Source organism: Hypanus sabinus, chromosome 1, assembly GCF_030144855.1.
Source record: "Hypanus sabinus isolate sHypSab1 chromosome 1, sHypSab1.hap1, whole genome shotgun sequence".
NCBI classification, from domain to species: domain Eukaryota; kingdom Metazoa; phylum Chordata; class Chondrichthyes; order Myliobatiformes; family Dasyatidae; genus Hypanus; species Hypanus sabinus.
In genome coordinates, this window is record NC_082706.1 from 151978306 (window position 1) to 152004894 (window position 26589).

At 38.1% G+C, this 26589-nt stretch overlaps 2 protein-coding genes across 7 annotated transcripts in view; both read right to left on the reverse strand.

Moving 5' to 3' along the window:
• Positions 1-848: 848 nt before the first annotated feature.
• LOC132399177 (transcription factor E2F5-like) lies at positions 849-18611 on the reverse strand. 2 transcript variants are annotated; one of them, XM_059979280.1, is made up of 9 exons: positions 18414-18611; positions 14372-14481; positions 9771-9934; positions 8945-8986; positions 7771-7835; positions 5288-5549; positions 4899-5096; positions 3373-3417; positions 849-1956 (listed from the first exon to the last, which is right to left on the reverse strand). In XM_059979280.1, exons 1-9 carry the CDS (start codon positions 18567-18569, stop codon positions 1874-1876), a joined length of 1125 nt encoding a protein of 374 aa, XP_059835263.1. In that variant the 5' UTR covers positions 18570-18611; the 3' UTR covers positions 849-1873. The 2 variants fall into 2 exon arrangements, with proteins under 2 accessions (XP_059835263.1, XP_059835255.1); XM_059979272.1 differs by having other exon boundaries at positions 849-1989; positions 18414-18610.
• A 1453-nt stretch (positions 18612-20064) lies between these two features.
• lrrcc1 (leucine rich repeat and coiled-coil centrosomal protein 1) overlaps positions 20065-26589 on the reverse strand; it is a 137864-nt gene continuing 131339 nt past the window's right edge. For all 5 annotated transcript variants that reach the window (XM_059979248.1, XM_059979239.1, XM_059979223.1 and 2 more), the window contains 3 exons: positions 25135-25270; positions 21809-21957; positions 20065-20860 (listed from right to left, as the gene is read on the reverse strand). In XM_059979248.1, the coding sequence (XP_059835231.1) occupies positions 21835-21957; positions 25135-25270 (259 nt within the window). In that variant the 3' untranslated portion in view covers positions 20065-20860; positions 21809-21834. The remainder of the gene's footprint in view (positions 20861-21808; positions 21958-25134; positions 25271-26589) is intronic.

Genomic DNA, 26589 nt, shown 5'->3' on the forward strand with positions numbered 1-26589 from the left:
ATGTTATGCTGAAGTTATACAAGGTGAGGCATAATTTGGAGTATTGTGTCCATTTCTGCTCACCTACCTAAAGGAAATGTATCAACAAAATTGAGAATGCACAGAAAATTTACAAGGATGTTGCCAGGACACGAGAATCTGAATTAAAGGAAGAGATTGAATAGGTTAGGACTTTGTTCCAGGGAGTTTAGAAGAGTAAGGGGAGATTTGATAAAGCTATACACAATTATGAGGAGTACAGATAGGGTAAATGTATGCAGACTTTTTCCACTGAGGTTGCCTGAGACTAGCACTAGAGGTCATGGTTTAAGGGTGAAAAGTTAAAGGGGAACTTCTTTACTCAGAGGGTAGCGAGAGTGTGGAAAAAGCTGCCAACAGAAGTGTTGGATTTGGCTTCGAGTTCAACGTTTTAAGAGAAACTCAACTAGGTACATGGATGGGAGTGGTATACAGGGCTATGGGACTAGGCAGACTAAATGATTAACACAGACTAGATAAATGGGCCCAATTCTGTGCTGTAGTGTACTATGACTAATATAGAAAACTGCAAGCAGAATATCACTGGACTATATTTGAGAGCTATTTTGATTTGACAGAGAATGAGACAGATGAACTATCCATCATTTTAAAAGGAACTTATGTGCATTATTATTGGACATTAGAAGCAAAATGAAAGTTATAACACTGTAAATATATCAGCTATGACAAATGATTTTAACTTATCTGGACCATAACATAGAACTGAAATACTAAACTTCTTGTCCACTGTGTGATACCAGTGACAATGGTAATCCTGTGCACCACTGTGATTCTTTCTAAAAATGGACTACGATTCCAAAAGCAGAGAATGAAAGTTTTATCTTTTATTTGAAAAAAGAACACAACTTTGGTCAATAAAATACTGAGTAATACAAAGAACTTCCCTGCTTGTAATTCTATGTTATAGGCACTGCAATGGACAACTTTATCCATGTACAAAATGCAAATGTAAACATTTTGCAAGATGTAGTTAAGCCCAAACAATCACTTTAGATCAACTAGTTATCAAAGTTATTTCACAAATCCAACCGAAAACTGGAGGAGATAGGCCAAATTTGAAGTTATGTGCATAATTAGCAATAAGCTACTAAAACACAAATCTATTTATTCCATATTTGTTATAATCCAATCACTGATTAATCATATTGACATGAATCCTACTCACCAGTAGAGTTTAGTGTAAGTTGTGGGAATGAAAAACATTCCAGATGGTTAGTGTTAGATCTCGTGGGCACATTCAGTTTTCAAATATCTTGCCCTAAAACATACTCCTCCTCTGATCTAAAAATGCGCTGGATTAATAAAAGTATAGTGAAATTGGTCTAAGGTCTTGAAGAGAAAACACAGCTTGTGGTCAACTAACAGCATATTAGGAGACTACCTATTTCAATTCTAAGATAACGCAGGTTTCCCTGTCCATTATTACAAAACAAAAATTGCTCCTAAAGTGCAAGAATCAAAAGGCACTTAAAGTGTGCAGTGTATGAAAAAAAATCACTTCTTTCTGCCACCCTATTTAAAAGGGTAGTAGAAAAGTCATTCGTGAAGCAAATACTTTTGTAATAACATAAAGGACACTATTCCTTGGCAGTATTACATTCAATTGTAAGAGATTCTATTGTGCGCCACCTGGCAGTGTTATAAGACAAACTGAACCACTGTATAAAAATGTCCACGTAAGACTTAAACATATAAAAGGACACAATTTCCGGAACCTTAAACTTTTTGTCTTGAAAATGCTATACAGAACTTCACAAGTTGGATAATGTAGTTTCTGAAGGATGACTGGTGGTCTAGAGGTAGATTTGACATCTTAGACTGTGTGTGACGTTGGTTAAAATCGACAATTCAAAATCTGCACATCAAAAAGATCACAGACACCTTCATTTTCATCCAGGTTGAAACTGTATTCATCAGCTGGTGGAGGAGAAAGTCGAAGGAGAGGAAACACTGTCAGAAAAACAGAGCTCATTATTGGGGGAAAACCAATGTTTAAAAGTCAATTCCAAACGTTAGTCACCTGTTGTAAATAACTCCAAAATATTAAGATTTTTTTTGCTTTATTTCTTTCAATCTGGGGCATTTCTGTTGCAGAATCCTAAAAGTTATTTGCCTGCATGGCCAATATTAATTTTTGAGTCTCATGGATATACACAGATTGGGCATTTCTGATGTATTTGAACTGGACCTCATAATTCCCAAATTCCATTACACTCACCTGGCTTAATTTGCTTAGATGCTACTACTCTCCCTTTGAAAGGAATGCAGGTTGTAAATACTAAATAGTGAAAAAAATTATTGAAGGTTGATTAGAGTATGGATTATACTGTGACTCCAATGCTATCTCTGCTCAGCATTGTTGTTTGCAGCCACTTAAGTAGGAGGATAATCCATGTCCCTGAGGATCTATCCCTAACAGTGATGGCTACTAAAAACGTATAGCATTTCCTAAGGGTGAAGGTCACAGTGATCCACTCATACAAGTCCATGAGCCTTGTCCATGAGCCTGTTTCACTATTAAATAAGATTACACCTGATCTACTTACACATTCTTGCGTCCCTACTTTTCATTCCTTTTACTAAGAACCAATCTACCATTCCCTTAAAAATTCTTCCAAAGATTCTGCTCCCACTACCCTTTCAGAAAGAGCCTTTGAAAAAAAAAATCCCATTTAATCTATGGTTTAAATGATTAAGCTCTTATTTTCTGAAAAGTGATCACTGGTTCTAGATTCTCCCACAAGAAAAACCATTATCTTCGCATTGCATCAAGACCCCTCAGAATGTTATACATTTCAAATGTATGGCGGCATAACTGGTACAACCTTTTCTCACAAGGCAAGTCAGTCAGCTCCAGCTCTTCTGAATACCAAACTAGTTAGTCACATTCCCCAGTTCTTTCCCTGTATTTGAGAATTGTTTGTATATCATGATCTGGACTATTTTGGTATGTAGAGGTTGAACAAATGAGGTCTTCACCGTAAGTTTGGATTTGAAAGGGAACAGAATAATTGTATACATCTGATAAATCCTCATGGTTTCCTTGAATGTAACAACTTGAAGTTGTCCCATGATTTGTGTTCTCATGCTTTTGTTCAATGAGTCTCATTCTGACTTCCCCTTGCCAAGTACACTGATTAAAAAATTACATCTTACTAACAACAGGGTGGAGTTCATTTAACTGTTACTATTAAAAATTACAGTTCTTTTTGGTGTATTATCTTGCTGAGTAATCAAAAATTGAATTGGGAGAATATTATTTGCTAAAGTTTATGATGACCTTTAAAACAGGAAAGCCAAGTTTCATGGCAGTAATCAATAAAATAAACTTACCATCTGATGATATAAATTCATCCATTATATCTCCATCAAGAGTAGCTAAAATAAAAATATAGCTTTTCAGGTATTGTGAAAAACGAAGTATAACAGCAGAGTAACTGTAAGTTTCCAATGGCAAAGAACTCTCACCACATTGTATTTTTACACCAAAGGATTCTTTCCCTCAACACTTAGCTCTCAGGGTTAGGACAAGTTTTGTCAAGAATGATTCTCTATCACAACAGTCAGCTGAAGTTGACAATGAAGCTGGCAAGATAGGCCAAAGTAATCTCTTACATTCATACTCTAAATCTCTTAAAGTAATTTGGCACTTGACAAATTTAAAAACTAAGAGGCAGAAAATAGAATAAAATTGAAAAAAAACTTTCACTTGGATGCCATGAGTTGCACACATTTCAATACTTTGAAAGAAAAAGGCTACCAAGAGTTGTAAAATTAGTCATCATTGGTACTAGCCTCTGTAGTATGCGATACATCTTCACGGAGTGGTGCCTCAGAAAGGAGGCGTCCATCACTAAGGACCTCAACCACCCATTACATGCCTTCTTCTCATTCTTACAATCAGGAAGGAGGTACAGAAGCCTGAAGGCACACACACAGTGAATCAGGAACAGCCCCCTGAAATCCAATTTCTAAATGGACGTTGAACCCATAAACACTACCTCACTACTTTTTTCATTACTGTTTTTGCTCTACATATTTTAATTACTTGACATAAACATACTTTAATTCTTTTTCACTATATTTATCATGGATTGCATTTTACTGCTGCCGCAAGGTTAACAAATTTCAAGACATACGTCAGTAATAGTAAATCTGATTCTGGTTCTGATTAAAAAAAAGATATTGTCCTGAATTTAAATGCACTTATCTGCAATATCACAGACCTTCACACTTACCTACAGGTAACAAATTAGAAAAATCTAATTTGCAATTTGTACAGTTTGCACTATGGAAGCTAATGTTAACTTTGACAATAGCACCCAGCTATCGCCATCAAGCCTGACTAGCATTGGGAGCAGCACTGTCATAAAAAGCCAATTTAATACTAATAATCAATACAATTTTTCTAGTATATTTACTGAACAATCTTGAGGATTGCAACTCCTACTGGGTATTTCACAGGTGCTGCCTATTCATCAATATTTTGCAGTTACTTCTAGTCAGAGCCAGTGAACAGCAGAAGATTCTGTGCCAGCTGACACATCCTCAGCCAGCAATCTCTATAAAGGCATTAAATAATTACCATCAGTGGTAATTCTTTCATTGTGGAGGAAAGTACATTTGTTCCTATTCTGTTTAGATTAATGCATGAAGTTCTTATGTTTTTTGCAGTCTAAGAACATGAACTGGTTACAACTTTTGCTAAACCTCTGAAGTGGAGCAAAGATGATGTTGAGACATTCCTGACAGTGAAAAATAAAAGCAGAAACAATCAAACAGCAGTAAGTTATAGGCACGATTTGTGCTTCACATATCTCATACTGTGAATGCCACAACACCTTATGTGTTTTTCTTACCATTTGACTCTATCTTTATTTGCTCACATGATGTTGAAGGATATTTGAGAACATCTATTGGAAGAAGTGACTGCAATCCATTTTGCTCCCGAATATTCTGTAGTGATTCAGTTGTCATCCCTCTGTAAACCTCTGGTGTACCTGGCAGGTTCAAGTATGGGGCTTCCGGTGCAATACTAGGTAACTGGATGCCACAATCTGATTTTAAAAGTTATAACATTTAAATCAACAAACAGAAAAAATACATAATTTTTCCTTAACACAATGAGGCAACTAATTCAGTTTTATACTGAAATACACAAGACATATCCAAATGAAAATTTTTATTTTTGAAGGTTTTTATTTTTGTACATACAACTAAAACATGGCACTAACAATCTACCACTTACCAGAAGAAGGCCGAGATAATGGAACCTGAGCAACGTTTGATTCCTTTAATGAGGCAACTTGGTTTGGAAGTGGGGTCCAAGGGAATTTTTGTGAGGTTGAGGGCATTCCAGGACCTTGCTGTTGCTGCATTAGATCATCTGGTGGAGGAACTGGAAACACAACAGGCTTCGAGCACTTAGACTCTTTATTAATGAGAACAACATGAATGGGTCCCGATTGACTCTTCAAATTAATCTGGTACTTCTTTTCTCCGTTTGGTCCCTTTTATTAGGAAAAGAACATAAATTTTTAAATTAAATTTAAAAATACATACCTTTTTCAATTTTATACACCAAGCACAAAAAAGAAGTGCTGGTTAAATCTTTTGTGCATCTGAAGACACCAAAGCAAGTTTGATGCTTACATCATCTTTGAATAAGCCCATCACTCTAATAATCTTAGATGATATATTTATCACATATCCAGTGAAAATGGGTCATGCATTAATCTAATCTGCAGAAGCAGAACAGTATTAAAAAATATTTGCACTGCTCTCCTATAAACAGACTGTTAGTTGAAGGACTCAAAGATACCAAAAGGCATTTTTGAAGCAAATGATAAAGGACTCTGTTGCATCTATTAAAAAAAATCTATATCAAACAAATTCGGGTATCATTTAACTTTGATATTGACATTAATTTCTTTTTAAGGTTGGACCTTAAATGATGGTGGCATCCGTCGGTCTTGAGAGACCATGGATCTGCACCCGGAGTTTCCAAGGAGCAAGCCTAGGCAGGGTTGTATGGGAGACCGACAGTTGCCCAAGCTGCAGGCCTTCCCCTCTCCACGCCACCGATGTTGTCCAAGGGAAGGGCACTAGGACCCATGCAGCTTGGTACCGGTGACATCGCAGAGCAATGTGTTGTTAAGTGCCTTACTCAAGGACACAAACTCGCTGCCTAAGCTGAGGCTTGAACCAGTGACCTTCAGGTTACTAGTCTGATGCCTTGCGCACTAGGCCACGCACCAACTTTAAATGATAATGCCCAACATATAAACACAAAATACTTTCTCCATGCTAATAATCTATCTTTATGAAGTTTCATGCTTCACCATCTATTACTCAGCATCCACATCACTGAGGACCTCACATCCTGTACACACCAGCTATGTGGTGAAAAAGGCACAACAGTGCCTCTTCCACCTCAGGCGGTTGAGGAAGTTTGGTATGGACCCCCGAATCCTAAGAACTTCCTACACGGGCACAACTGAGAGCATCCTGACTGGCTGCATCACTGCCTGGTATGGGAATTGTACCTCCCTTAATCGCAGGATTCCTGCAGAGAGTGGAGCGGACAGCCCAACACACCTGTAGTTATGAACTTCCATTAATTCAGGATATTTACAAGGACAGGTGTGTAAAAAGGGCCCGTAGGATCATTGAGGACCCAAGCCATCCTAACCACAATCTATTCCAGCTGCTACCGTCCAGGAAGTGGTACTGCAGCATAAAAGCCAGGACCAACAGCCTCTGGGACAGCTTCTTCCACCAGTCTGATGAACTCATGCTGATTTAAGTGTACTCTGTATTACATTGACCATTCTGTTTTATAAATTACTATGATTGTGCATTGCACATTTAGAAAGACGTAACGTAAAGGTTTTTACTCATGTATGTGAAGGATATAAGAAATAAAGTCAATTCAATTTGAAGCACTTTAAGAAACAATGTACATTTAAAAATATATTTATCAGCATTTGACTTCATTTCCAGAGTCTGACTACAACCAATACAGGAGTTGTGCTGATGCAATGTCAAAATGAAACTTAAAAACCAATATTCATTTTGTTCCTAATGTGCTTCTACATACACTTCCTTATTCATAAACTGAGCCAAACTGTGGTTCCCTCTTTAATAGTAAAACTGTCCCCACAAACTCATAATGCAGAACTTAGAGCAAGAGTTATGTCTCAGCATGCAAAAGGAATGGTGTGAAGGCCAGCAAATCATGCAAACAGTAATATGACAAACAGCAAGATAATGAGTTTAATGAGGCTGGACTAAGAAAACTCCTTCAAATAATCTCGTGGGAACTTAACATTCACTTGATCAGTTACAAAAACAAGAGATCAATAGCTCATTGGAAGAATAGTACATTTGAATTTATGATTTTCTGCCCCATAGACAAACAGGTTATTCAGGTTTATACAAATTAAATCTGTAACAGTATTTCACAAGGAAGCAGATGTTATAATTTGAGTTATATTAAAGAAAACATTGTGACTTATTAAAGTAGCCTGGTAATAATGAAGAGACAAATAAATCAGGAATAAACAAACAGGAAATTTAACTTCACATTGCCTATTATGAAGTGTGTCTTAAAATACTCCTCATAACATAAAAATGTAAAAACCAGAGTACATATTGTTGCCACACCACCTTAAAACTTTAATGCAAATGCCTACAATTAAAAGAGAAGCACTTGACTATGATGAAACATACCACTTCAGGAGTTGGAACTTCTAGTTGTGTACCAGAAGGGGCCTGGATGGCAAGAAGTGTATCACCTGTTATGAAACCATGAACGGATTAGTACTTTGTTTCTTATGAATTCAGTGTCTGAATCAAGCTTCTACTATACCTATATAAATACTGTAGATTAAAAAGTTATATTAAACATGGTAATTTAAAACTACTCTACAAAGGTTTGAGAACGTCCACTTAGACAACAAAAACTTTGTGAATGTCAACAGAAATTTTTAAATATTTAAAGGAATAAAATAAAATTGGAAGGAATACAGACTTCATCTATCAATTCTAAATTAATTAATTCTTAAATTTCCCAAAAGCAAAGTCACTCCTGTGAACTACAGGAGGATTCAAGCATTTCTCTGCAATATCTTTTCCTTTTTTTTTTACTTCAGATTCTTATGTGCCATCCAAAAAAAAACTTCTGCCTGTGTTTCAAGGAAACATAAAAATAATGAATGTTTCGATTCCTCCATTACCTCAAACTACTTAAATATGCACAGAAATTACATTTTAAATGCACTTCTGTATTTCATTGTACATTATTGTATTAGTACTATTAGACTTTTTAAACTGAAGATCTTGAAAATAAAGATCTAAAAGCCACAGAACTTGTTCTATTTGCCAGTGAACTTCATTGCTAACATAATTAAATTCTGTGGGATTGAAGAGTTTGGAAAAGATCTCTAAGTGCTTAATTATTGCCAAAACCTTAAACTTCAAGTATTGACAAGATTTAGACAAATTAGAGAAATAATCTATTTTTTGTTCCCATAGTTAAAACCTTTTTAGCCCACAAAGGTAAAACTCTTGAAGATCACTTGCTAATATAGTAAAAAACTGTAGCTGAAGGGATAAAAATTACCAATACAGATGGCAAAGTACGATAGCCATTCATTCTGTTAATATTCACATTGGTTTTGCAAAAGCACTGCTCACATAAAAATCCAACAGTACAGGGGTGATGCTCAGGGGAATACGTATCTCCTAAAAAGGCATGGAGGAAATGGGAAGTGGTCCCTGGATTATTACCACCATGGCACTGCTTGGGAACATGCTGACCAAATACAAGCAATGCTCAGCAGGAAATGGAGCAGGTGGATGGGGAAGAGATTGGGATTCTCAGGATAGCAGAAAATTAACGAACCTTGAAAGCAATTGCAGACATCTTCATGAGTTGTATATGCCAATGTAAAACAGATAAGGAAAAAGATAAATGATAATCACAGTCATAGAGCCATAGAGCATGGAAATAGTCCTTATGGCCTACCAAATCTGTTCCATCCAGTTATACTAATCCTACTTTATTATTTTATTTTACTTATTTTTATTTAGAGATACAGCATGGAATAGGCCCTACTGGCCTTTTGAGTCATGCCATCCAACACCTGACAACCCCCGTTTAACCCTTACCTAATCACAGGACAATTTACAATGACCAATTCACCTACCTGATATGTCTTTGGTCTGTGGGAAGAAACCAGAGCACCCAGAGAAAACCCAGCGCTCCACGGGGAAGGTGTACAGAGACTCCAGGGATTGAACTCCCAACAACCTAAACTGTAATAGTGTTGTACCAACGACTATGCCACTGTGGTGCTCATAGTATTCTCCCTACATTAACATCAACTGTCCCCAGATTCTACCACCAATCTACATTAGGCCAATTTACAGTGACTAAATAACCTACTAACCAGTTTGATTTTGAGATGTGCGATTACAGGAAGAACATGCAAACTCCACACAGGCAGCACTGGAGGTCAGGAATAACCCTGCGTTATGTCACTAAGACAGCAGCTTTACCCGCTGTGCCATCCTATCTTTAAGTAAGATACAGGTAGAAGTATCTTCCTGCTATACTACTAGTTTCCTAATCTGTTTCAGATCTCAGATTATCTGTATAATACATAATTTAAGATCTAATATTAGTCTCTATCATTACTAATTTAGAACTTATCTCAGAAAGAAAGGATATCTATTATTCTGTGTACTGTCAGTTATGTTCTCAATACTCTGCTGTAGCCACATTTTCTGTTGATCTAGTTCTTTCTCCTTTGATTCCAGTTCTTCAATTTCTGCCTTTAGGTATCTCAATCGATCAATGACTTCCTTAGTATTGCAACCAGGACCAACACCCCTATTAAAAGAGAAATAAAATATTTACCCGGACTGTAGCTGATCATTGATTTTATCACATCTGTGAAAGGTGTACTTTCATTCAACACAAAAATTTATAATTTCACTGTACTTGTATTAGAAAATGAACTTTTCAAATTAATGTCATCATTGACAATCTAAAAGACAAACAAATGTTAATTACACATATTTGTGTATTTAATCCTGCAACACATAATAGAAAATTTATAACAATTGTGCTCACTTATAAATATTGTTCAATAAATCAAATGAAAGATCATTAATCTGAATAAATAAGCAGTATACACGTTTCCAAAGTTACCAATTATACATGTTTTGAAACCAGTTTGCATTGGCAAGCTGGAGGAAATGGAGTAAATATATATTTGTTACATTTTAGGGTTTTCTGACTCAATAAAACTTCCGAGTTACATTCCATAATAACAAACTAAATTCACAGAACAGTTTGGTTGATGTTTATATGCTCAGGTGGAACATGTAAATGTCTGAATCAACATCCTAGATTGGTAGATTCTACTCCAAGGGACAGTCAGATTTGACTAAAAGTTAACACTGTAATCAGGTTTAAAAAAATAAAAGAATAGCTAGATGGCAGCCAGTCAGCAAGTGCCACAAGAAGGATTAAAGGCAGAATTGATAGGTGAGATGTTCTGCTTTAAGTGGCAGATGGAGTTCAACTCAAATAAGCATGAACTGGTTCATTTTGCTAGGTCAAATTTGAAGACAGAATATAATATTAATGGCTAGACTCTTGGCAGAGTGGAGGATCAGAGAGATCTTGGGATCCCTGTTCATATGACACTCAAACCTGCTGCACAAGTTGACAGTGCTGTTAGTGTGTGGCCTTCATCAACCATGGGGTTGATTTCAAGAGCCGTGAGGTAATGTTAAAGCTATACAATACCTTACTTAGACCCCACTTGGAGTACTGTATTCAGTTTTGATCACCTCACTACAGGAAGAGTGTGAATACTACACAAAAATGGCAGAGGGGATTTACAAGGATGTTGCCTGGATTGGACAGCGTGCCTTATAAGAGTAGGTTAAGTGAACTTGGCCTTTTCTCTTTGGAGCAACGGAGGATGAGAAGTGACCTGATTGAGATGTATAACATGAAGAGAGGCATTGATCATGTGGATAGTTAGAGCCTGTTTCCCAGTGCTGAAATGCTAACACGAGGGGGAATAGTTTTAAGGTGCTTGTTAGTAGGTACAAGGGGGTCGTCAGGGGGAAATTTTTCACATAGTGGTGGGTGCATTGAATGCACTACCAGTGATAAGAGGTGTGGGCGGATAAAACGGTGTTTTAAGAGATTCTTAGATAGGTACATGGAACTTAGAAAAAAGAGGGCTAAGCGGTAGGGAAATTCTAGGTAGGTTATATAGTTGGCACAACATTGTAGGCTGAAGTGCCTGTAGTGTGCTGTATATCTCTATATTCTGTTACTGTTGAAAATAATGTACACGTTACTCTGTTTAAATCTGAGATGCAAAGGGACTTGAGAGTCCTTGTGCAAACCTAAAGATTAACTTGCAGGTTGAGTCGGCAGTGAGGAAGGCAACTGCAACGTTAACATTCATTTCAAGAGGTATAGAATATAAAAGCAGGGATGTGATGCTGAGGCTTTATAAGGCACTGGTGAGGCCTTACCTCGAGTATTGTGCACAGTTTTGGGCTCCTTATCCAAGAAAAGATGTGTTGGCATTGGAAAGGGTTCAGAGGAGGTTCACAAGGTTGATTCTGGGAATGAAAGGATTTTCATATGAGGAATGTTTGACGGCTCTGGGTCTGTGCTCATTGTAACTTAGGATGATGGGGGAATCTCACTGAAACCTTTCAAATGTTAAAGGCCTAAACAGGGAACAGTGATTATTGTAATTCATTCATGCACTCTTCAAATATTGCCACTGGCTATCCACTGTATAAACTGTAACATTGCCAAATCTATCACAGCCAATTTGTAATCAAAAGCAAAATACTACAGATGCTGGATCTCCAAAATGAAGAGAAAATAGAGGCAAACCTCAGTAATTCTAGCAGCATCATTTCTTATTTGTCCAAGTCCTTGAAATTCTTGCTAAGCTGATAAACCACCTAATATCCTTGCTTTTTTACCACTACATTCCTTTCCCTTTTAAAGCCTTAACTTGTCTTATTATTCATACATTGGTTTAATTTTATCAGTTCACATTTTCAAGATCTGCACAAACTACAAACGATGCCCTCTGAATCCAAATCTAAACTATAGGGGTAACTCAATGGCATAATTAGTAAAGCTACTGACTCACAGGATCAGAGATCCAGCTTCAACCTTAGTTTTGGGCATTGGTTGTGTGGAGATTAAATGCTTCTGTTTCCTCCTATAGTTGCGTACGCTAATAGGTTTATAGGTCATTGGAAATTGCACCTGGTATGTCAGTGAGTGGTAGAATCTGGGAGACCATAACATATAGGAGCAGTATTAGGTCATTTGGCCCATCCTGTTTGCTGCACCATTTGATTATGCCTGGTTATTTTTCCCTCTCAATCTGAGACTCTCCCACTAATAGAAACATCCTTTCCACATCTCCACCACCTTGGACTTTAAATATCCAGTAAGTTTCAATGAGATCCTCCCTCATTCTTCTAAACTCCAAAGAGTACAGGCCAAGAGCCATCAAATGCTCCTCAGATATTAGCCCTATCAACCCAGAATCATTCTCATAAACCTTCTGTGAACTGTCTCCAATGCCAGCACATCTTTTCTTAGGTAAGGGGTCCAAAACTGCTCATAATACTCCAAATATGGTCTGACCAATGCCTTATAAAACTTCACCATTATTCTTTTATATTCTAGTCTCCTCGAAATGAGTGCTAAAATTGGGTTTGACTTCCTTATCACTGACTTAACCTGCACTAGAACTTCAAAGTCCCTTTGCACTTCCAATTTCTGAATTTGCCTTTGGTTTAGAAACTAGTCTATGCATTTATTCCTTCTATTGGAAGTGCACGCCATACATTTCCCTGCACTATGTTCCTTCTGCCATTTTGTTGCCCACTCTCCTAATCTGTTCAAGTACTTCTGCGGACTTTCTGATCCCTCAGCACTACTTGCCCCTCTACCTACCTTTGTATCATTTACAAACTCGACCATAAAGCTATCCATTCTAATGTACATATAAAGTGAAAAATTGTGGCCCCAATACTGACCCCTGCTAAACACCACTAGTCACTGGCTGTTTGATCATGTGCCTCAAAATACCCTGAACCTCAACCTTAATAATGCACTCCAACATATTACTGACCACCGAAGTCAGTCTGACTGGCTGATAATTTCCCTTTATTTTTGCCTCCTTCTTAAAAGAGTGACATATTTGCAACTTTTCAGTCTTCCAAAATCTTATGATTCTTGAAAAGATCATTACTAATGCATCCACAATTTCTTTACATACCTCATTCAAAACTTAAGAGTGCAGTATATCTGGTCCAGAAGACTTGCCCACTTTCAGCCCTTTTAGCTTCCCAAGGACCTTCTCTTTAGTAATAGTGACTACTCTCACTTCTATCCTGATACTTGAATTTTTGGCGAGCTGTTGCTATCTTCAACAGTGAAGACTGATGCAAAATACTTATTGAGTGATCCACCATTCTTCTGTTCCCCATTACTACCTCCCCAGCATAATTTTCCAGTGGTCTGTAGTTCACTTTTACCTCTCGACTCCCTATTTATCTGAAGGAAGAAAAAACTTTTGATATCCTCTTTTACATTAATGGTTAGCTTACTTTCATATTTTATCTTTTTTCTCCTTATTGCTTTTTAGGTTGCCTTCTGTTGGTTTTTAAAAGTGTCCTAATCCTCTCGCTTCCTACTAACTATTGCTATAACGTATGCCCTCTCTTTTGCTTTTATGCTGTCTTTGACTTCCCTCCTTAGTCACAGCCACCTTATTCTTTGGGTAAATCAATCCTGCATCTTCTGAATTATTCCCAGAAATTTAAGCTATTGCTGCTGTATCATCATCTCTGTTAGTGTTGCCTTCCAACTAAATTTGGCCACCTCCTCTCTCATGCCTCAGTAGTTTCCTTTACTCAACTGTAATATGAATACATCCAACTTTAGCTCCTTCCTCTCAAGCAACAGGGTGAATTCTATCCATTTTATGATCACTGCCTCCTAAGGGTACCTTTACCTTAAGCTTATTAATTACACTCCACTCAGTCCAGAATTGCCTGTCTCCTAGTGTATTCACAAGCTGCTCTAAAAAAGCCAGTTAAAGGGAACATGGGGATAATTTTAAAAATGGCTGTAATGTAGGATTCGTGTAGATGCATGGTTGATGATTGGAGTGGATTTGGTAGATTGAAGGGTTTGCTTCCATGCAATGTCTCGCTATGACATTACTTAAAATATAGAATATATTTTGTTACTTTAACCCACTTCCACTGGATGCTGTTTTTTGATTTCTTCTCAATTAAGCCAATTCCTTCTAATACATTGGTGATGTCATAGATTCTTCTTTTCTGCCTTACTGCAAGTATATCAGCAGCCTGTAAATAAATATTAAAAACATGGTTATCAAAAATACTTGGTGGTTCACTTTGCATCAAAATAAATTCAACAGGGAAATATTTATCAGTAAACAACATAATACACACTGAAACTTTAGAAACCCAAATATAAATCAAAGTGGAAAATAAATATATCAAAGATAAGCAAAAGGTAAGCACTGGGCTTATGAACTGGACTTTATTAGACTTAAAATTAAGATCCATACACACCTAAATTCCTACTTGAATTGCAAAATGATTTGGTATGAATTGTAGGTTAGTCAAATAATAAAAATATTAATAGAAAATCTGGAAATAGCTAGCCAATCAGGCAGCATATGTAAAGTATGTATATTATTTTCAAATCAGTAACAGTAAACTGTGTGAACTATATCAAAACATCCTTCATGCTAAGAGTTAATGCTTCAAGTTGTTAATACTTCACCCGTGGCAAAGATTAGTGATGCTAAAGTCTTTATGCAAGTAAAGAAGCAAGGGAGAGCAGTGGATGGGTGAAGAGGGGAGAACAAAATGCAAGATCTGTGATCATGTAGGAGTTGTATCTCAGAACTGTCCAGAGTAAAAGAGAATAAACTATCTGGAAAAGAATGCAAACAATGGTTGTGATCTGCAAAAAAATGAGTGGGTGGAATTATGTTTAACCTAGTCCATGTCTTGTGTTCGCCTCCTACAGGATTCCACAGCACCTAATCTCCTGGACGCGTTGCTGCTGCAGCCATTCTACAGAATGTCTGTGAATGGCACATAGGCTTCAGGCAGTCAAACAAAAATACATCCTAGGGCTGTCCTGATGACCTTTTGGCAGCTGATGCTAATGAAAGACTTTTTTCATCAAATAACTCTGTTACAGAATGTCAAGTGTCATGTGTCACCCATGTTCCTGCTGGCCATCAACTAACCATCTCGAGTAATCCCTTACTTGGTCAGCTGCCTTCTCTGTTCTGGCAATTCAAATACTCCTCAATATACTTAAAGGTTTTGAGTCTCTTCCTCCACCTGCCCCTCAGACAATGTGATCTAGATTCCAATCATCTTCTGGGTGAAAAAGTTCCTCCTCGGTATTTCTACCAAAACTCCTAATCCTTACCCTAAACCCATGCTTTGTAGATGGAGAAAAACCTCAGACTGGTTCAAGAACTTGATTGGCAGTGGGGAAGTAGTTACAGTTGAATCTTTGAGTATGGATCTTCAGGTCTCTGTGCCTTCTGCCTTGATGGTAGTATTGAAAGGAAGGCATGGCCTGGATGGTGTGTGTATGTTTGATGATGGATTTACCTACCTGAGACTTTGCCTCTTGTTGGTGGGGAGAGCTGTGTCCATGATGGAAACCAGCTGATTCCTGAATTATGAGTGAATGCTCTCAAGAACCATAAGACATAGGAGCAGAATTAGGCCATTTGGCCTATCAAGTCTCCTCTGCTATTCCATAATGGCTGATTTATTATCCCTCTCAACCCCATTCTCCTATCTTCCCCCCATAGCCTTTGATGCCGATTAATTAAGAACCTATCAACATTTGCCTTAAATACACCCAATGACATAGTCTGCACAGTCTGTGGCAATGAATTCTACAGATTCACCACCCTCTGGCTAAGGAAATTTTTCCTCATCTGTTCTAAATCAATGCCCCTATATTCTGAGGCTGTGCCCTTTGGAGTCTCCCACTACAGGAAACATCCACATTCACTCCATCTAAGCCTTTCAATAGTAGAGTTCTATTAGCGTAGAATATACCAAGTCTTGCTAACCAGATGCTCAGGAGATTTGCAGTGTGCTGAGGGCCAGAATGCAGTATAGAGACTGGTGATCCAGAATCCTACAAGAAGTCCAAGTATGGCCTATGGGAGGTCATCGTGAAAGTGAAAAAGGAATTTAAAGTGAAGCTTGAGACACAATCAGATGTACAGCAGGGCTTACATGCTTTCACTTTCGAGAAGGCAAAATCTAATTGTATAACTGTTAGTGATGCTTCAGTCCTTGACGAGCTCAATGTATTTTATGCATGCTTTGAAAGAGAGAATATTGGAAATCTGCACAGTACCCAGTGACCCTGTGATCTCCGTTTCAGAGACCAGAGCCACAACATCTTTTAAAAGATGAACTGTCACAAAGCATCGGACCTTGTTGGAGTACCTGGTCAGGTACTGATGCCATCACAAAGAAGGCACACCAGTGGCTCTACTTCACTAGGACGTTGAGGAGATTTGGTAGGTCACCAAGAGTGTAAAGAAGGGGTTCTAGCATACAGCCCTGAGTTGCAGCTGTGTTGAAGGTCAGAGAAGAAACGATGAGGTCTCCGATCTGCTCTAAACGTGGTTTCTGAGTAAGAAGTCAAATATTCAATTGCAGAGGGCCATATAGATAATACGTTCTGTATCTTGATCCCCAAGATCAGGATGATCTGAAAACACTGTTGAGTTTGGTGTGGTTCAGCCACACAGCACAAACGCAGGTAAGTCAACGCTAAGCACATTCTATGCTTCTGCCATTGCAGTGCATCAATGGAGATGTGAAGAATGTGCAGTTTTGGTATTGCAACCAGCTGGCACGGCAGCTTTATTTGAAGAGAATAAAGAAATGGAAGAACAACTGAAATTCTAGCTGACATAGCCTGTGTACAATGTGACCATCTGAAAGGGACTTATATTTCTTAGTAAGGAACAGATTGCTTTGTGTTGGAAAATACACAAAACCAATGCTCTTCAAAAGCGAGTCAGTCCTTTTAGTGTCACACATTGTAGATTCATAATAAACTTGATAGTTACAGTGGAGCATCTGGAGCATTTGGAACCCTGGACAGGGGAGGTAATGAAAGAGCCCATTTTGCAAATTCCATACTGGCTTGGGAAAAGTGTTGGGAGTAACTGGAGATGATGTGATAGAGTGAATAATTTTGAAAAGCAGAACATGTGTTCAGTGGTGTAATTGCACCGAAGGAGTAAGATTCAGCAGCCGCAGGAAGAGTGGGTTTTTATTGGTTTGCTCAACATCAACAATTATCTCTCCTGGAAGGGCACACTATTGACTGCATTCAAAACTGAGATCAACAGTGGAACCAAATGAATCAAAGGGTTTGAGGTAGAAGATCAACCAAGATCATAATAAATGACAGCACAAGTTTGACAGGACAAATGAAATATTGATTTTGTTATGTTTTGTGTCATCAATAGTTCTATCAAACTGCACTTACTCCAAAACTTGTTCAGCAAAAGTTTGTGTTTTGCCAGGTCCACTCACTCCAGACATCATTACAACGTGTACAGATTAACAAACTGAATTGAAGAGGTGAAAGTGTTGGGGAAATAAAACACTCCATCTCCTATCTACCTTCAATCCGTAACCAGCTATGGAGATTCTGCAATCTTAGAATTCCATTCTAGATTCTCCCAATTAAAGCACTACTCGTGCCCAAACTTTTTGGTCACCCATAATATCTAAGCTCTGTCATCCAGTGTGTTTAATCACACACTTTTCAAATGTTTTCTTTTATAATACTAAGTACTTTGCTACACAGATGTACAAGGTATAATGACGTACTTCAATGAATCTGGTTTTAAGAGGTCGCAATTTCTGGAAGCCGGAAAACAAAGGCTTACAACTCTTCACCATCTTCCATATTATGTATGCTTGCAATTCAATAATGCTGACCCTTCCCTGTTTACTTCTCACGAAGTGGCGTGACTCTCACTGTAACTATCACGTTTATTTCGAACCTACAACGTGTGACACTAAAAGGACTGACTCGCTTTTGAAGAGCCCTACAGTTAGCATCCCGTGCGCAGGTATGAAGCAACTGACGAATTTAACCCCTCAAGTGGCACAGGTGCGGCGAGCTTCTGGCCCAGGCCCCGCCCCCGCCCTGCCCAGGGGCCGGGCCGGGCCGGGCCGGACCTGACCTGACCTGACCTGACCTGCTTGAGGTCCAGCACCCCGTCCTTCGCCTCTTGCAGCAGCGACACGAAGCGCGTGGTGAGCAGCCCCAGGCTCTTCTCGTGCCGGCTCGAGCCCGAGCCCCTGCCGCCGCTGACGCCGTTCCAGAGTCTCGCGTCGCCGCCAGGCTCGGCCATCGTCGCGGACGGCTGTGACGTTGCAGCAGCTGCACGAGCAACCAATCAACGGCCCCTGGGCCCGCCGGGCTCAATTTAAAATGCAGGAAGTGACGTACATGGCAGTCCACGAGGGCGGGGTGTAGAGCAGCAGGTGGCTGAAATAACTGCAGAAGTTATCAAAAACTCGCAGGGACTCAGCCGGTCACTCCGCAAACTCCAGTAGTTTGTTAATTCCTCCAGAACACCGATATCTGATTCAATTCAGTGTAGATATTTTTGCTGAAATACCTTTCTGAAGTGACTCAGGCTATTTTACAATGTGCTTTAGGGATGTCTTAAACCTGTCCATCTGATATAAAATATTTGACACATAATAAAAATGTGTGTGGAATTTATGAAACCTTGCGTGGTAGTGTCATCTTTTCAAAGCAGTCCCTTGGGGTGAGGATGACTTGCTTCCATTCAGGCTTTGAGGGTTTTGGGACTCCCACTGAAACCAATATGGGCTAGTCTTCCACACAACAGATGAGTGGTGTACTGCGTTGTCTGAAATACCCAAAACCCGAAAACATTTTCTGTATGTAATTGTGACACAATGACAAAAGGGAGAGGGGTGGTGGGTGGGAGTCAGAATCAGATTTATCACTAATGTGATGTGAAATTTGTTGTGTTATGGCAGGAGTACAGAGCAAAGAGATAACATTTCCATACTGTTCATGGACCACTCAGAAATCTGATGTGGAAGGAGGAAAAGCTGTTAGAGAATCATTGAGTGTAATGACAGCTCTGGCTAAATGGGTCGGGCATATTGTGGGGGAGACATAGTTCTCCCACATTTGGGTGAATAGTCAGGGTAAATATGAATGCAAATGATATAGCGGATGCTTAAATGGAGAAGTGGAACTTAATTTCTTTTTTATGGATTCAAATAGTCTAGGAACAATGTGGTAGTTAATAACAAATGCAGCATAGAAAATGGTATAAACCAGGATTTTTTGTGTGAATAAGAGGATAATGTTATGTAGTTGTATACAAATTATATACAATATAGTTATGTCAGCTTTTCTTATCAAAACACAACAGAAGAAACAATTCAGAGATCTAGAGTGGTGTGAAACTTTGAGGAAATAAATTCTGGTGATAACTACATTGTTGGAGAGGCTATTATAGGATAGTATCAAGTAAAAAGTTGAATAAAATGTTCAAAATTGTTATGTAATTATTTTCGTGACTGATTTTGTAAAGTTAAGATTGTATACCTAAAGATGATCAGTCATTGAAGAAATACAAAAGTGAAAAACACTTCTCACTTCATGTAGCTTGAAACACATCTGTTTTGGGAATACAAGTTAAAAGTAATTGTTATCTGGAATTGCATTAAGAAAAACATAATTTAACAGCAGTTGCCTCACTAAGATGGCAAAATGTAATTTTGCAATAAAATGCTTAATCTGAAAAGCAGTCTAGTTCTCTAGCATTTCAAAATTACTTGTAAGGAAAGTAACTAAATTTCTTGAATGTAACTTTATTATAACTTACATTTAATTGAAAATTGTAAAAAATATTCTTGAACTCAATTTATATGTACAAATACATTTATGAACATTAAACCACCCCAGTGAAAATAAATTACGAGTACATTATTCCCCCAAACAACTTTACTAGAAATAGCAACTTAGCCTAATGTATTGAATTACACTTGATTTTTGTCCCTCCCTCAACTGAATACTTTTCTTCTTTGCAAGTGAAAACAAATCAATTATCTTTATCTTGGCCAGGAGTTCAAAATCTTTCATTTCTTTATAGCCTTGCATCTTATTGTAGGATAACATTGTCTTACAAGTAATCAAGTGGATGATTTAATCTCATTACACCAAAATTGAACAATATGTTGTTTAAATGGACATGTTTAAACAAGATTCCTTCCCACTGATCTCCATTCAAGCACTTATCCTTGCAAATGTGCTAAGCGTTACATCTTCTTCTGCACTTCCTCCCTCACCACCATTAAAGGCTCCAGCAGACCTTCCAGTTGAGGCAGCACTTCAAGGTGAATCTATCAAGTTATATATTGTATCTGGTATGGCCAATGCTATGTTAGTATGACCTGAAGCATATTGAGAATTGTTTCAATGAGCATCTTCGGTACATCCTTCAAAAGAGACAGGATCTTACGGTGGTCAGCTATTTTAATTCCACTTCAGCTTGCCACACTGACATGTCTGTCCACAGCCTCCTCTAATACCACATTGAGGCCAGAGGTAGCTTGGAGGAGCAACATCTCATATTCTGTTTTGGCAATCTCCAACCTGAGAATCAGAATCAGAATCAGATTTATTATCACTGGCATATTACGTGAAATTTGTTAACTGAGCAGCAGCAGTTCAATGCAATACAAAATCTAGAAGAGAAAAAAATAATAAATAAAATAATAATAATAAATAAACAAGTAAATCAATTATAGTATATGTATATTGAATAGGTTTTAAAAAGTGCAAAAACCAGAAATACTGTATATTAAAAAAAAGTGAGGGAGGCATCAACATCAATTTCTCTAACTTCTGGTAACCACCACCCTCCGTTTCCCACCCCTCTTTGTTTTCGTTTATCTTTCTGACCCCTTTACCTCTTTCTTCTTCTCCTCCCCCTACCCCCACAAGCTGCAGATCACCCACACCTTCCTCCCCTTTATTCCATTGTCTACTGTCCTTTCCTATCAGATTCTTCCTTCAAACCTTTGCCTTTTCCACCTATCAAATTCCCATCTTCTCATATCACTCCCTTTCCCCTCTCCCCCACCTTCCCATTTCACCTGGATTCACCTACCACTTGCCAGCTACTGCTCCTCCTCCTCTACAACCTTCAGCCTTTTTAATTCTAGTTTCTGTCCTCTCCTCATCTACTCCCAATGTCAGCAAAAAACAGTCAATTTTTCATTTCCCTCCATAGATCCTGCCTGAGCTGCTGAGTTCCTCCAGTGTTCTGAGTGGATGCTAATTCTCTGCCTGCTCTTGAAGTAGCGCAGAGATTTTGAAAGCAATATTTGTTTCCAAACTCCCTGATCAAAAATAACTAACTGAGAGCAAGTCAAGATTGTTTCCACTAACTTGGACCCACAGTAGGGTATAATCAGAATAAGAGTCACCCCATTTATTAAAGGGGTGTTTTCCAAACAGTAGGATTTAATAATTTTGATGCATTACTTAAAGAAATCAATTCAGTTTTCAGTCACTTAATAACTAGTGTAAATTACATACATATTGGGAAGTTGTCTGTGACAATCTCACAGTTCTTGCTTGATATCATTAAGAGCACTAGTGAGCTTGCGTATCTTTTCTTCCATGTTTTTCTTGCCATATGCTGTCTCTCGAAGAAGATGACGCATTTCTTCCTCTACTTGATAGACCTGAATTAATTAAAATACTACATATAATAGTGCAAAACAAAGCTATAAAAGATTTGAATGTATTGGTTATGTGCATGAAAAAAGACCACCTAAAATGAAAATAAAACACATCTTAAATTCAATTTATATTTAGGACAAATTTTGCAATGTGAATTAGTTCAATTGGCAAGTAAAATTATAGCTTATATTTTTATTAGTTTACAATATGAAAACAACTTGCATTTCAAAGATCTGGATTCATTTTAAAGTGCCCTGGATATTCATATTTTGTAACTAAACTTATCTTTTACACTCACTTGAGAAAATCTGCAGATGCTGGAAATTCAAGCAACATATACAAAATACTGGAAGGACTCAGCAGGCCAGGCAGCATCATTGGAATAGAGTAAACGTCAGCTGGAGTAACTCCAGCATTTTGTGTGTGTTGCTCGATCTTTACATTGGTATTTTAACATTCACAATCTAGACCTTTGTTGTTGTTTCACTCCTCATAACTGCAATATGATGCAACTTCACAACTCCAAATTCCAAAGTTTGAGCTTGATCTCAGTTTATAACAGAGTTGAGTATGTATGTCCTCTCCATAAAAAACATGGAATTCCTACAAGTATTCCAGATATTACCATTGATTCGTCAGAGGATCAAAGGTTACAGAGAGAATGTTGAGAGGAATAATAAATCAGCCATGGAATGGCAGAGCAGACTCGACATGTCAAATAGCCTATTTATTCCTAGGTCTTAATTTCTTATTAATTATGTCTGCTTCAATGGAAACTTATTAATAATGTTTTCTTGGCTTCAAAATTGGTAGATTTAATTCTAAGCCTTGAAGTGATATGAATAGGATCTATTATACTCAGCGATAACAGATGTTGGGTATAATTGAGAATTGTGAATCAAATATCTTTGAACCGTCAAGTTTTCTACCAATTAACCCAAATGAGCAAATGTCAAATTAACCAACGTTTACCAGGACGAGATTTTTACCAACTGGGCTTACTTCACTTCAAGGATGTAATATGGCTGTTAAGGAAAAAAAATGGGACAAACTCATCTGTTTTCAGTTCTAGGGAGCACGTGTCTGTATGTATGTGTATATATCACACACACACACACACACATAAAAATAAGTACTGTACTGTGACCTGGTGATGGGAGTCCTTAATGATGGATGCTGCCTTTATGAGGCATCACTCCTTGAGACGTCCTGGATGCTGGGGAGGTTAGTGCCCATGATGGAGCTGACAGAGTTTACACTTTTCTGCAGCTCATTTCAATCATGTGAAGTGCCCCCCACTTCATACCAGACGACGATGCAGCCATTTAGAATGCTCTCCATTGAAAATATAGAAATTTGCGAGTGTTTGTCATGACAAAGCAAATCTCCTAATGAAATGTAGCCTCTATCATGCCCTCTTTGAAACAGCATCAATATGTCGGACCTCTCAAAACACTTCATCGCCGTAGATTTGAGTGCAATTGGACAAAACTCATTAAGGCAGCTCTGCCAGCACTTCTTGGGCACTGATATGATTGTTGCCCTTTTAAAACAGGTAGGAAATTCCAAATGTAGCGATGAAAAATTGAAAATGTCTTTGAACACACCCTCCAACTGGTTGGCACAGGCTTTCAGAACTCAACCAGGTCACCAGAAGAAGCAGGTATCCTCATAGCTATAGTTTTATTCACCATTTCAAAGCGGCCTTAAAAGGCCTTGAGCTCATCTGGGAATGAAGCATCCCTGCCATTCATAATGTTAGGTTTCGGTTTGTAGGAAGTAATGACCTGTAAACTCTGTTAGAGTTCATGCGCATCTGATTTCACCTAAAACCACAATCAAAATTGTTCTTTTTGAGATAGCCCTCCGTAAGTTATACCTGGGTTTCCTGAATCCTAGATCACTGGACTTGAATGCCAGATCTAGTCCTCAGTAGACTATGAATCTCCTGGCTCATCCACAGATTTTGATTTGGGTTTGTATAGTACGTTCTTGTAGGTACACACTCATCCACACAGATTTTAATGAAGTCTGTGACAACTTGGCACAGCTATTCAGACTTGAAGATGAACCCCTGATTACTGTCCAGTCCACTGATTCAAAGCGCTCTTTTGCTTCCTTTGACAATACCTTCTTTGTCCTCTCTACTGGTGCTGTGGTCTTCAGTCTCTGCCTACATTCAGGGAGAAGTACAGCCAGGTGATCAGTCTTTCCAAAGTATGGGTGCGGGATGGGATGGGAAACGTTCCTGATGATAGAGTAACAGTGGTCCAGAGCTCCTCTAGTTTCACAAGTGATATGTTGGTGATAATTACTTAGAGACCTTTTCAAGCTGGCCTGGTTAAAATCCCTCAAAATGATGGGGAAGGCTGTTTCTGACAGTTGATTATGTTGCTGAGTTTGATAGAGGCCTAAAGTGGAATGCACACTGCCACCGAGGTGATGGCTAAAAGCTCCAAATGGATGACCCTCAACGTTCCAGGTAGGGTGAGCAGGACTGAGACAGAACTGCTGTATTTGTGCACCGAGGAGCTAATCATAAAGCATACTCCACCTCCTCTGCCTTTGAAAGACTCTGCAGACCTATCTTGGCCAGCGAGCTACATCGCAGACTCTGGAATGGTGGAGGAGACAAAGACTCTGTGAAACAAAAAACACAACAGTCTCCCATATCCCTCAGCCTTGCTCTGAGGTCTTTGATTTTATTTCCCAGTGATTGTATGTGTGCCAGCAGAATAGATGGCAGTGGAAGTCAGAACCCTCTTCTCCTTAAAAGAACTTTTAATCCAGCGCAGCATCCTCTCTTCCACCATCTTAAGGGAGAACTGCACTTGCACCCGGAGACTATTGTCCAAGATTCCTCAACTTTGAGTCGTGATAGCTTTTTTTAAAAAAATGCCTTAAAATGATGTTGCTTACTGTACTGTCCATGACTGTAGCTGTGGATTTCAGCTGCAGTAGTCTAAAATGGGAATATTTGAAGATTTCCATTGAAGCTGCTCGCATAAGTCGCTTTCTTAAAGGCACTACCGGTTATATTTGTAAGAGAGTGCTATGCATAAACAGATTGCCACATTTGCTTAAATAAGAACAGCACCAATGCTTAAATTGCATTGTTTGCAAGATATTTTGTGATGAAGTATTATGTAGATTATTGTGTACAAGGAAGAAAATGTTACCTTTTGTTTTGCTGTTTCAATTTCCTTTTCTTTTTCATTGGCTAACTGCAGAAGTTGGGTCTGGTGAGATACCTGTACAGCCTCAAGCTGGTGCCTGAACGCATCATCCATGGAATGAAGTTTTTCTGCTGCAGCCCTTGGCAATATTGGACAAACACACAGTAAAATATTTTAAATATATTTAACATTGCAAAAAATCTATTATTTGTACATGAAAAATAAAACTCGAGTAAACTTTAGTCATTTTCTGCAGATGAAAGTAATAAGAAACTATGAATTTATGCACAACTGGACGATTTATTAAAAAATGACAAAGCAGAAGTTATTCTGAGAATTAGCACATTAAAAAAGGAATTGTGATCATTTTAGATAGCTCCTCCTAGCCCCTCAGGATAAAGGATGACTTGCTTCCAGACCATTTCTATAGCTTTGAGATAAATGTGGGATTCACAAATCCTGCTACAGGTGGGGCAGGAGTGCTTGAAAGAGCAGACTATAAGATAGTTTAGAAGGTATCTTTCTTCTGTGGCTTATATTGGGATTCTGTGTGGTACTTCCAAATAGATTCAAAGTATTCAATGCCAAACTCCATTTTGAGTGGGATTGTTACTCTTATTCCAAGTGAAAACAAAATGTTATTTTACAATATGTTCTGTATAAATAATGGTGGAGATTAGATAAAGAGTACAGGATTTCAAAGAGAAAGCAATTTAATCAAGCTGCAAAATCAATGAGATTTGCGTAATTTGGCCAAGAAATTTGTAATTAAGAAAAAGAATAAACCTTAATTCTTGATATTTTTGAGCATAGTTTGCTTAAGAGGAATGTCATTTTCTTTAAATCATAGTAAAATATTGAACAGCATCTTACTTTCTTACAAATGTCTGAGAGGAATTCCTAATGGTAAAATTTTTACATTTCACTGTTAGTCTTTTTTGAGTCAACTTTTCAATTATAAATGACCATACCCATATTCAAAATTAAAACTAAAACTAATTAACTTGCCAGTGTCTAAATGCACATTAGGCCAGGTGGTGGCATTGTAATACTTTTTATCCCAATACAAGCAATTGTATTGAAATTGGATCTATTTGGACATGCTTTTTCTGGCATTTCCTGATTCAGTTTTAATAGAAAGTGAAATGTAATTGAAAATTGGGAATCGTGTACAAAGTCTGCAAGATTAACGTTGGGGTCCATTAGGCATTTGATGCATAGAAATGTTGACATTTTCATTTACACACGAGTAGCATGTGCCAGTTACACATCACTCAGGCCGAGGACTTTGAAATTTGCTGCCCTAGTGCCCTGACCTAAAGAACCAATCATACCTTCCGACTCAGTTATGAACTCCCTTTAACCCACCCCACCCTACTCCATTTACTATCCTTCACAGCCAACTTTCGTTCCAAGTCCTCTACATACCAATTCTGATCCAAACTATTTTATTTCCTT

What these genes read in the sequence shown, in the direction of transcription:
- LOC132399177 (XM_059979272.1), bottom strand. Translation starts at nt 18,569, where the DNA reads ATGGCCGAGCCTGGCGGCGACGCGAGACTCTGGAACGGCGTCAGCGGC. An exon ending in TGTCTGCAATTGCTTTCAAG is followed by an intron (nt 7,836 to 8,944) that starts GTTCGTTAATTT and finishes GTTTCATAACAG; the next exon opens with GTGATACACTTCTTGCCATC. An exon ending in AAGTTCCAACTCCTGAAGTG is followed by an intron (nt 5,550 to 7,770) that starts GTATGTTTCATC and finishes TCCTAATAAAAG; the next exon opens with GGACCAAACGGAGAAAAGAA.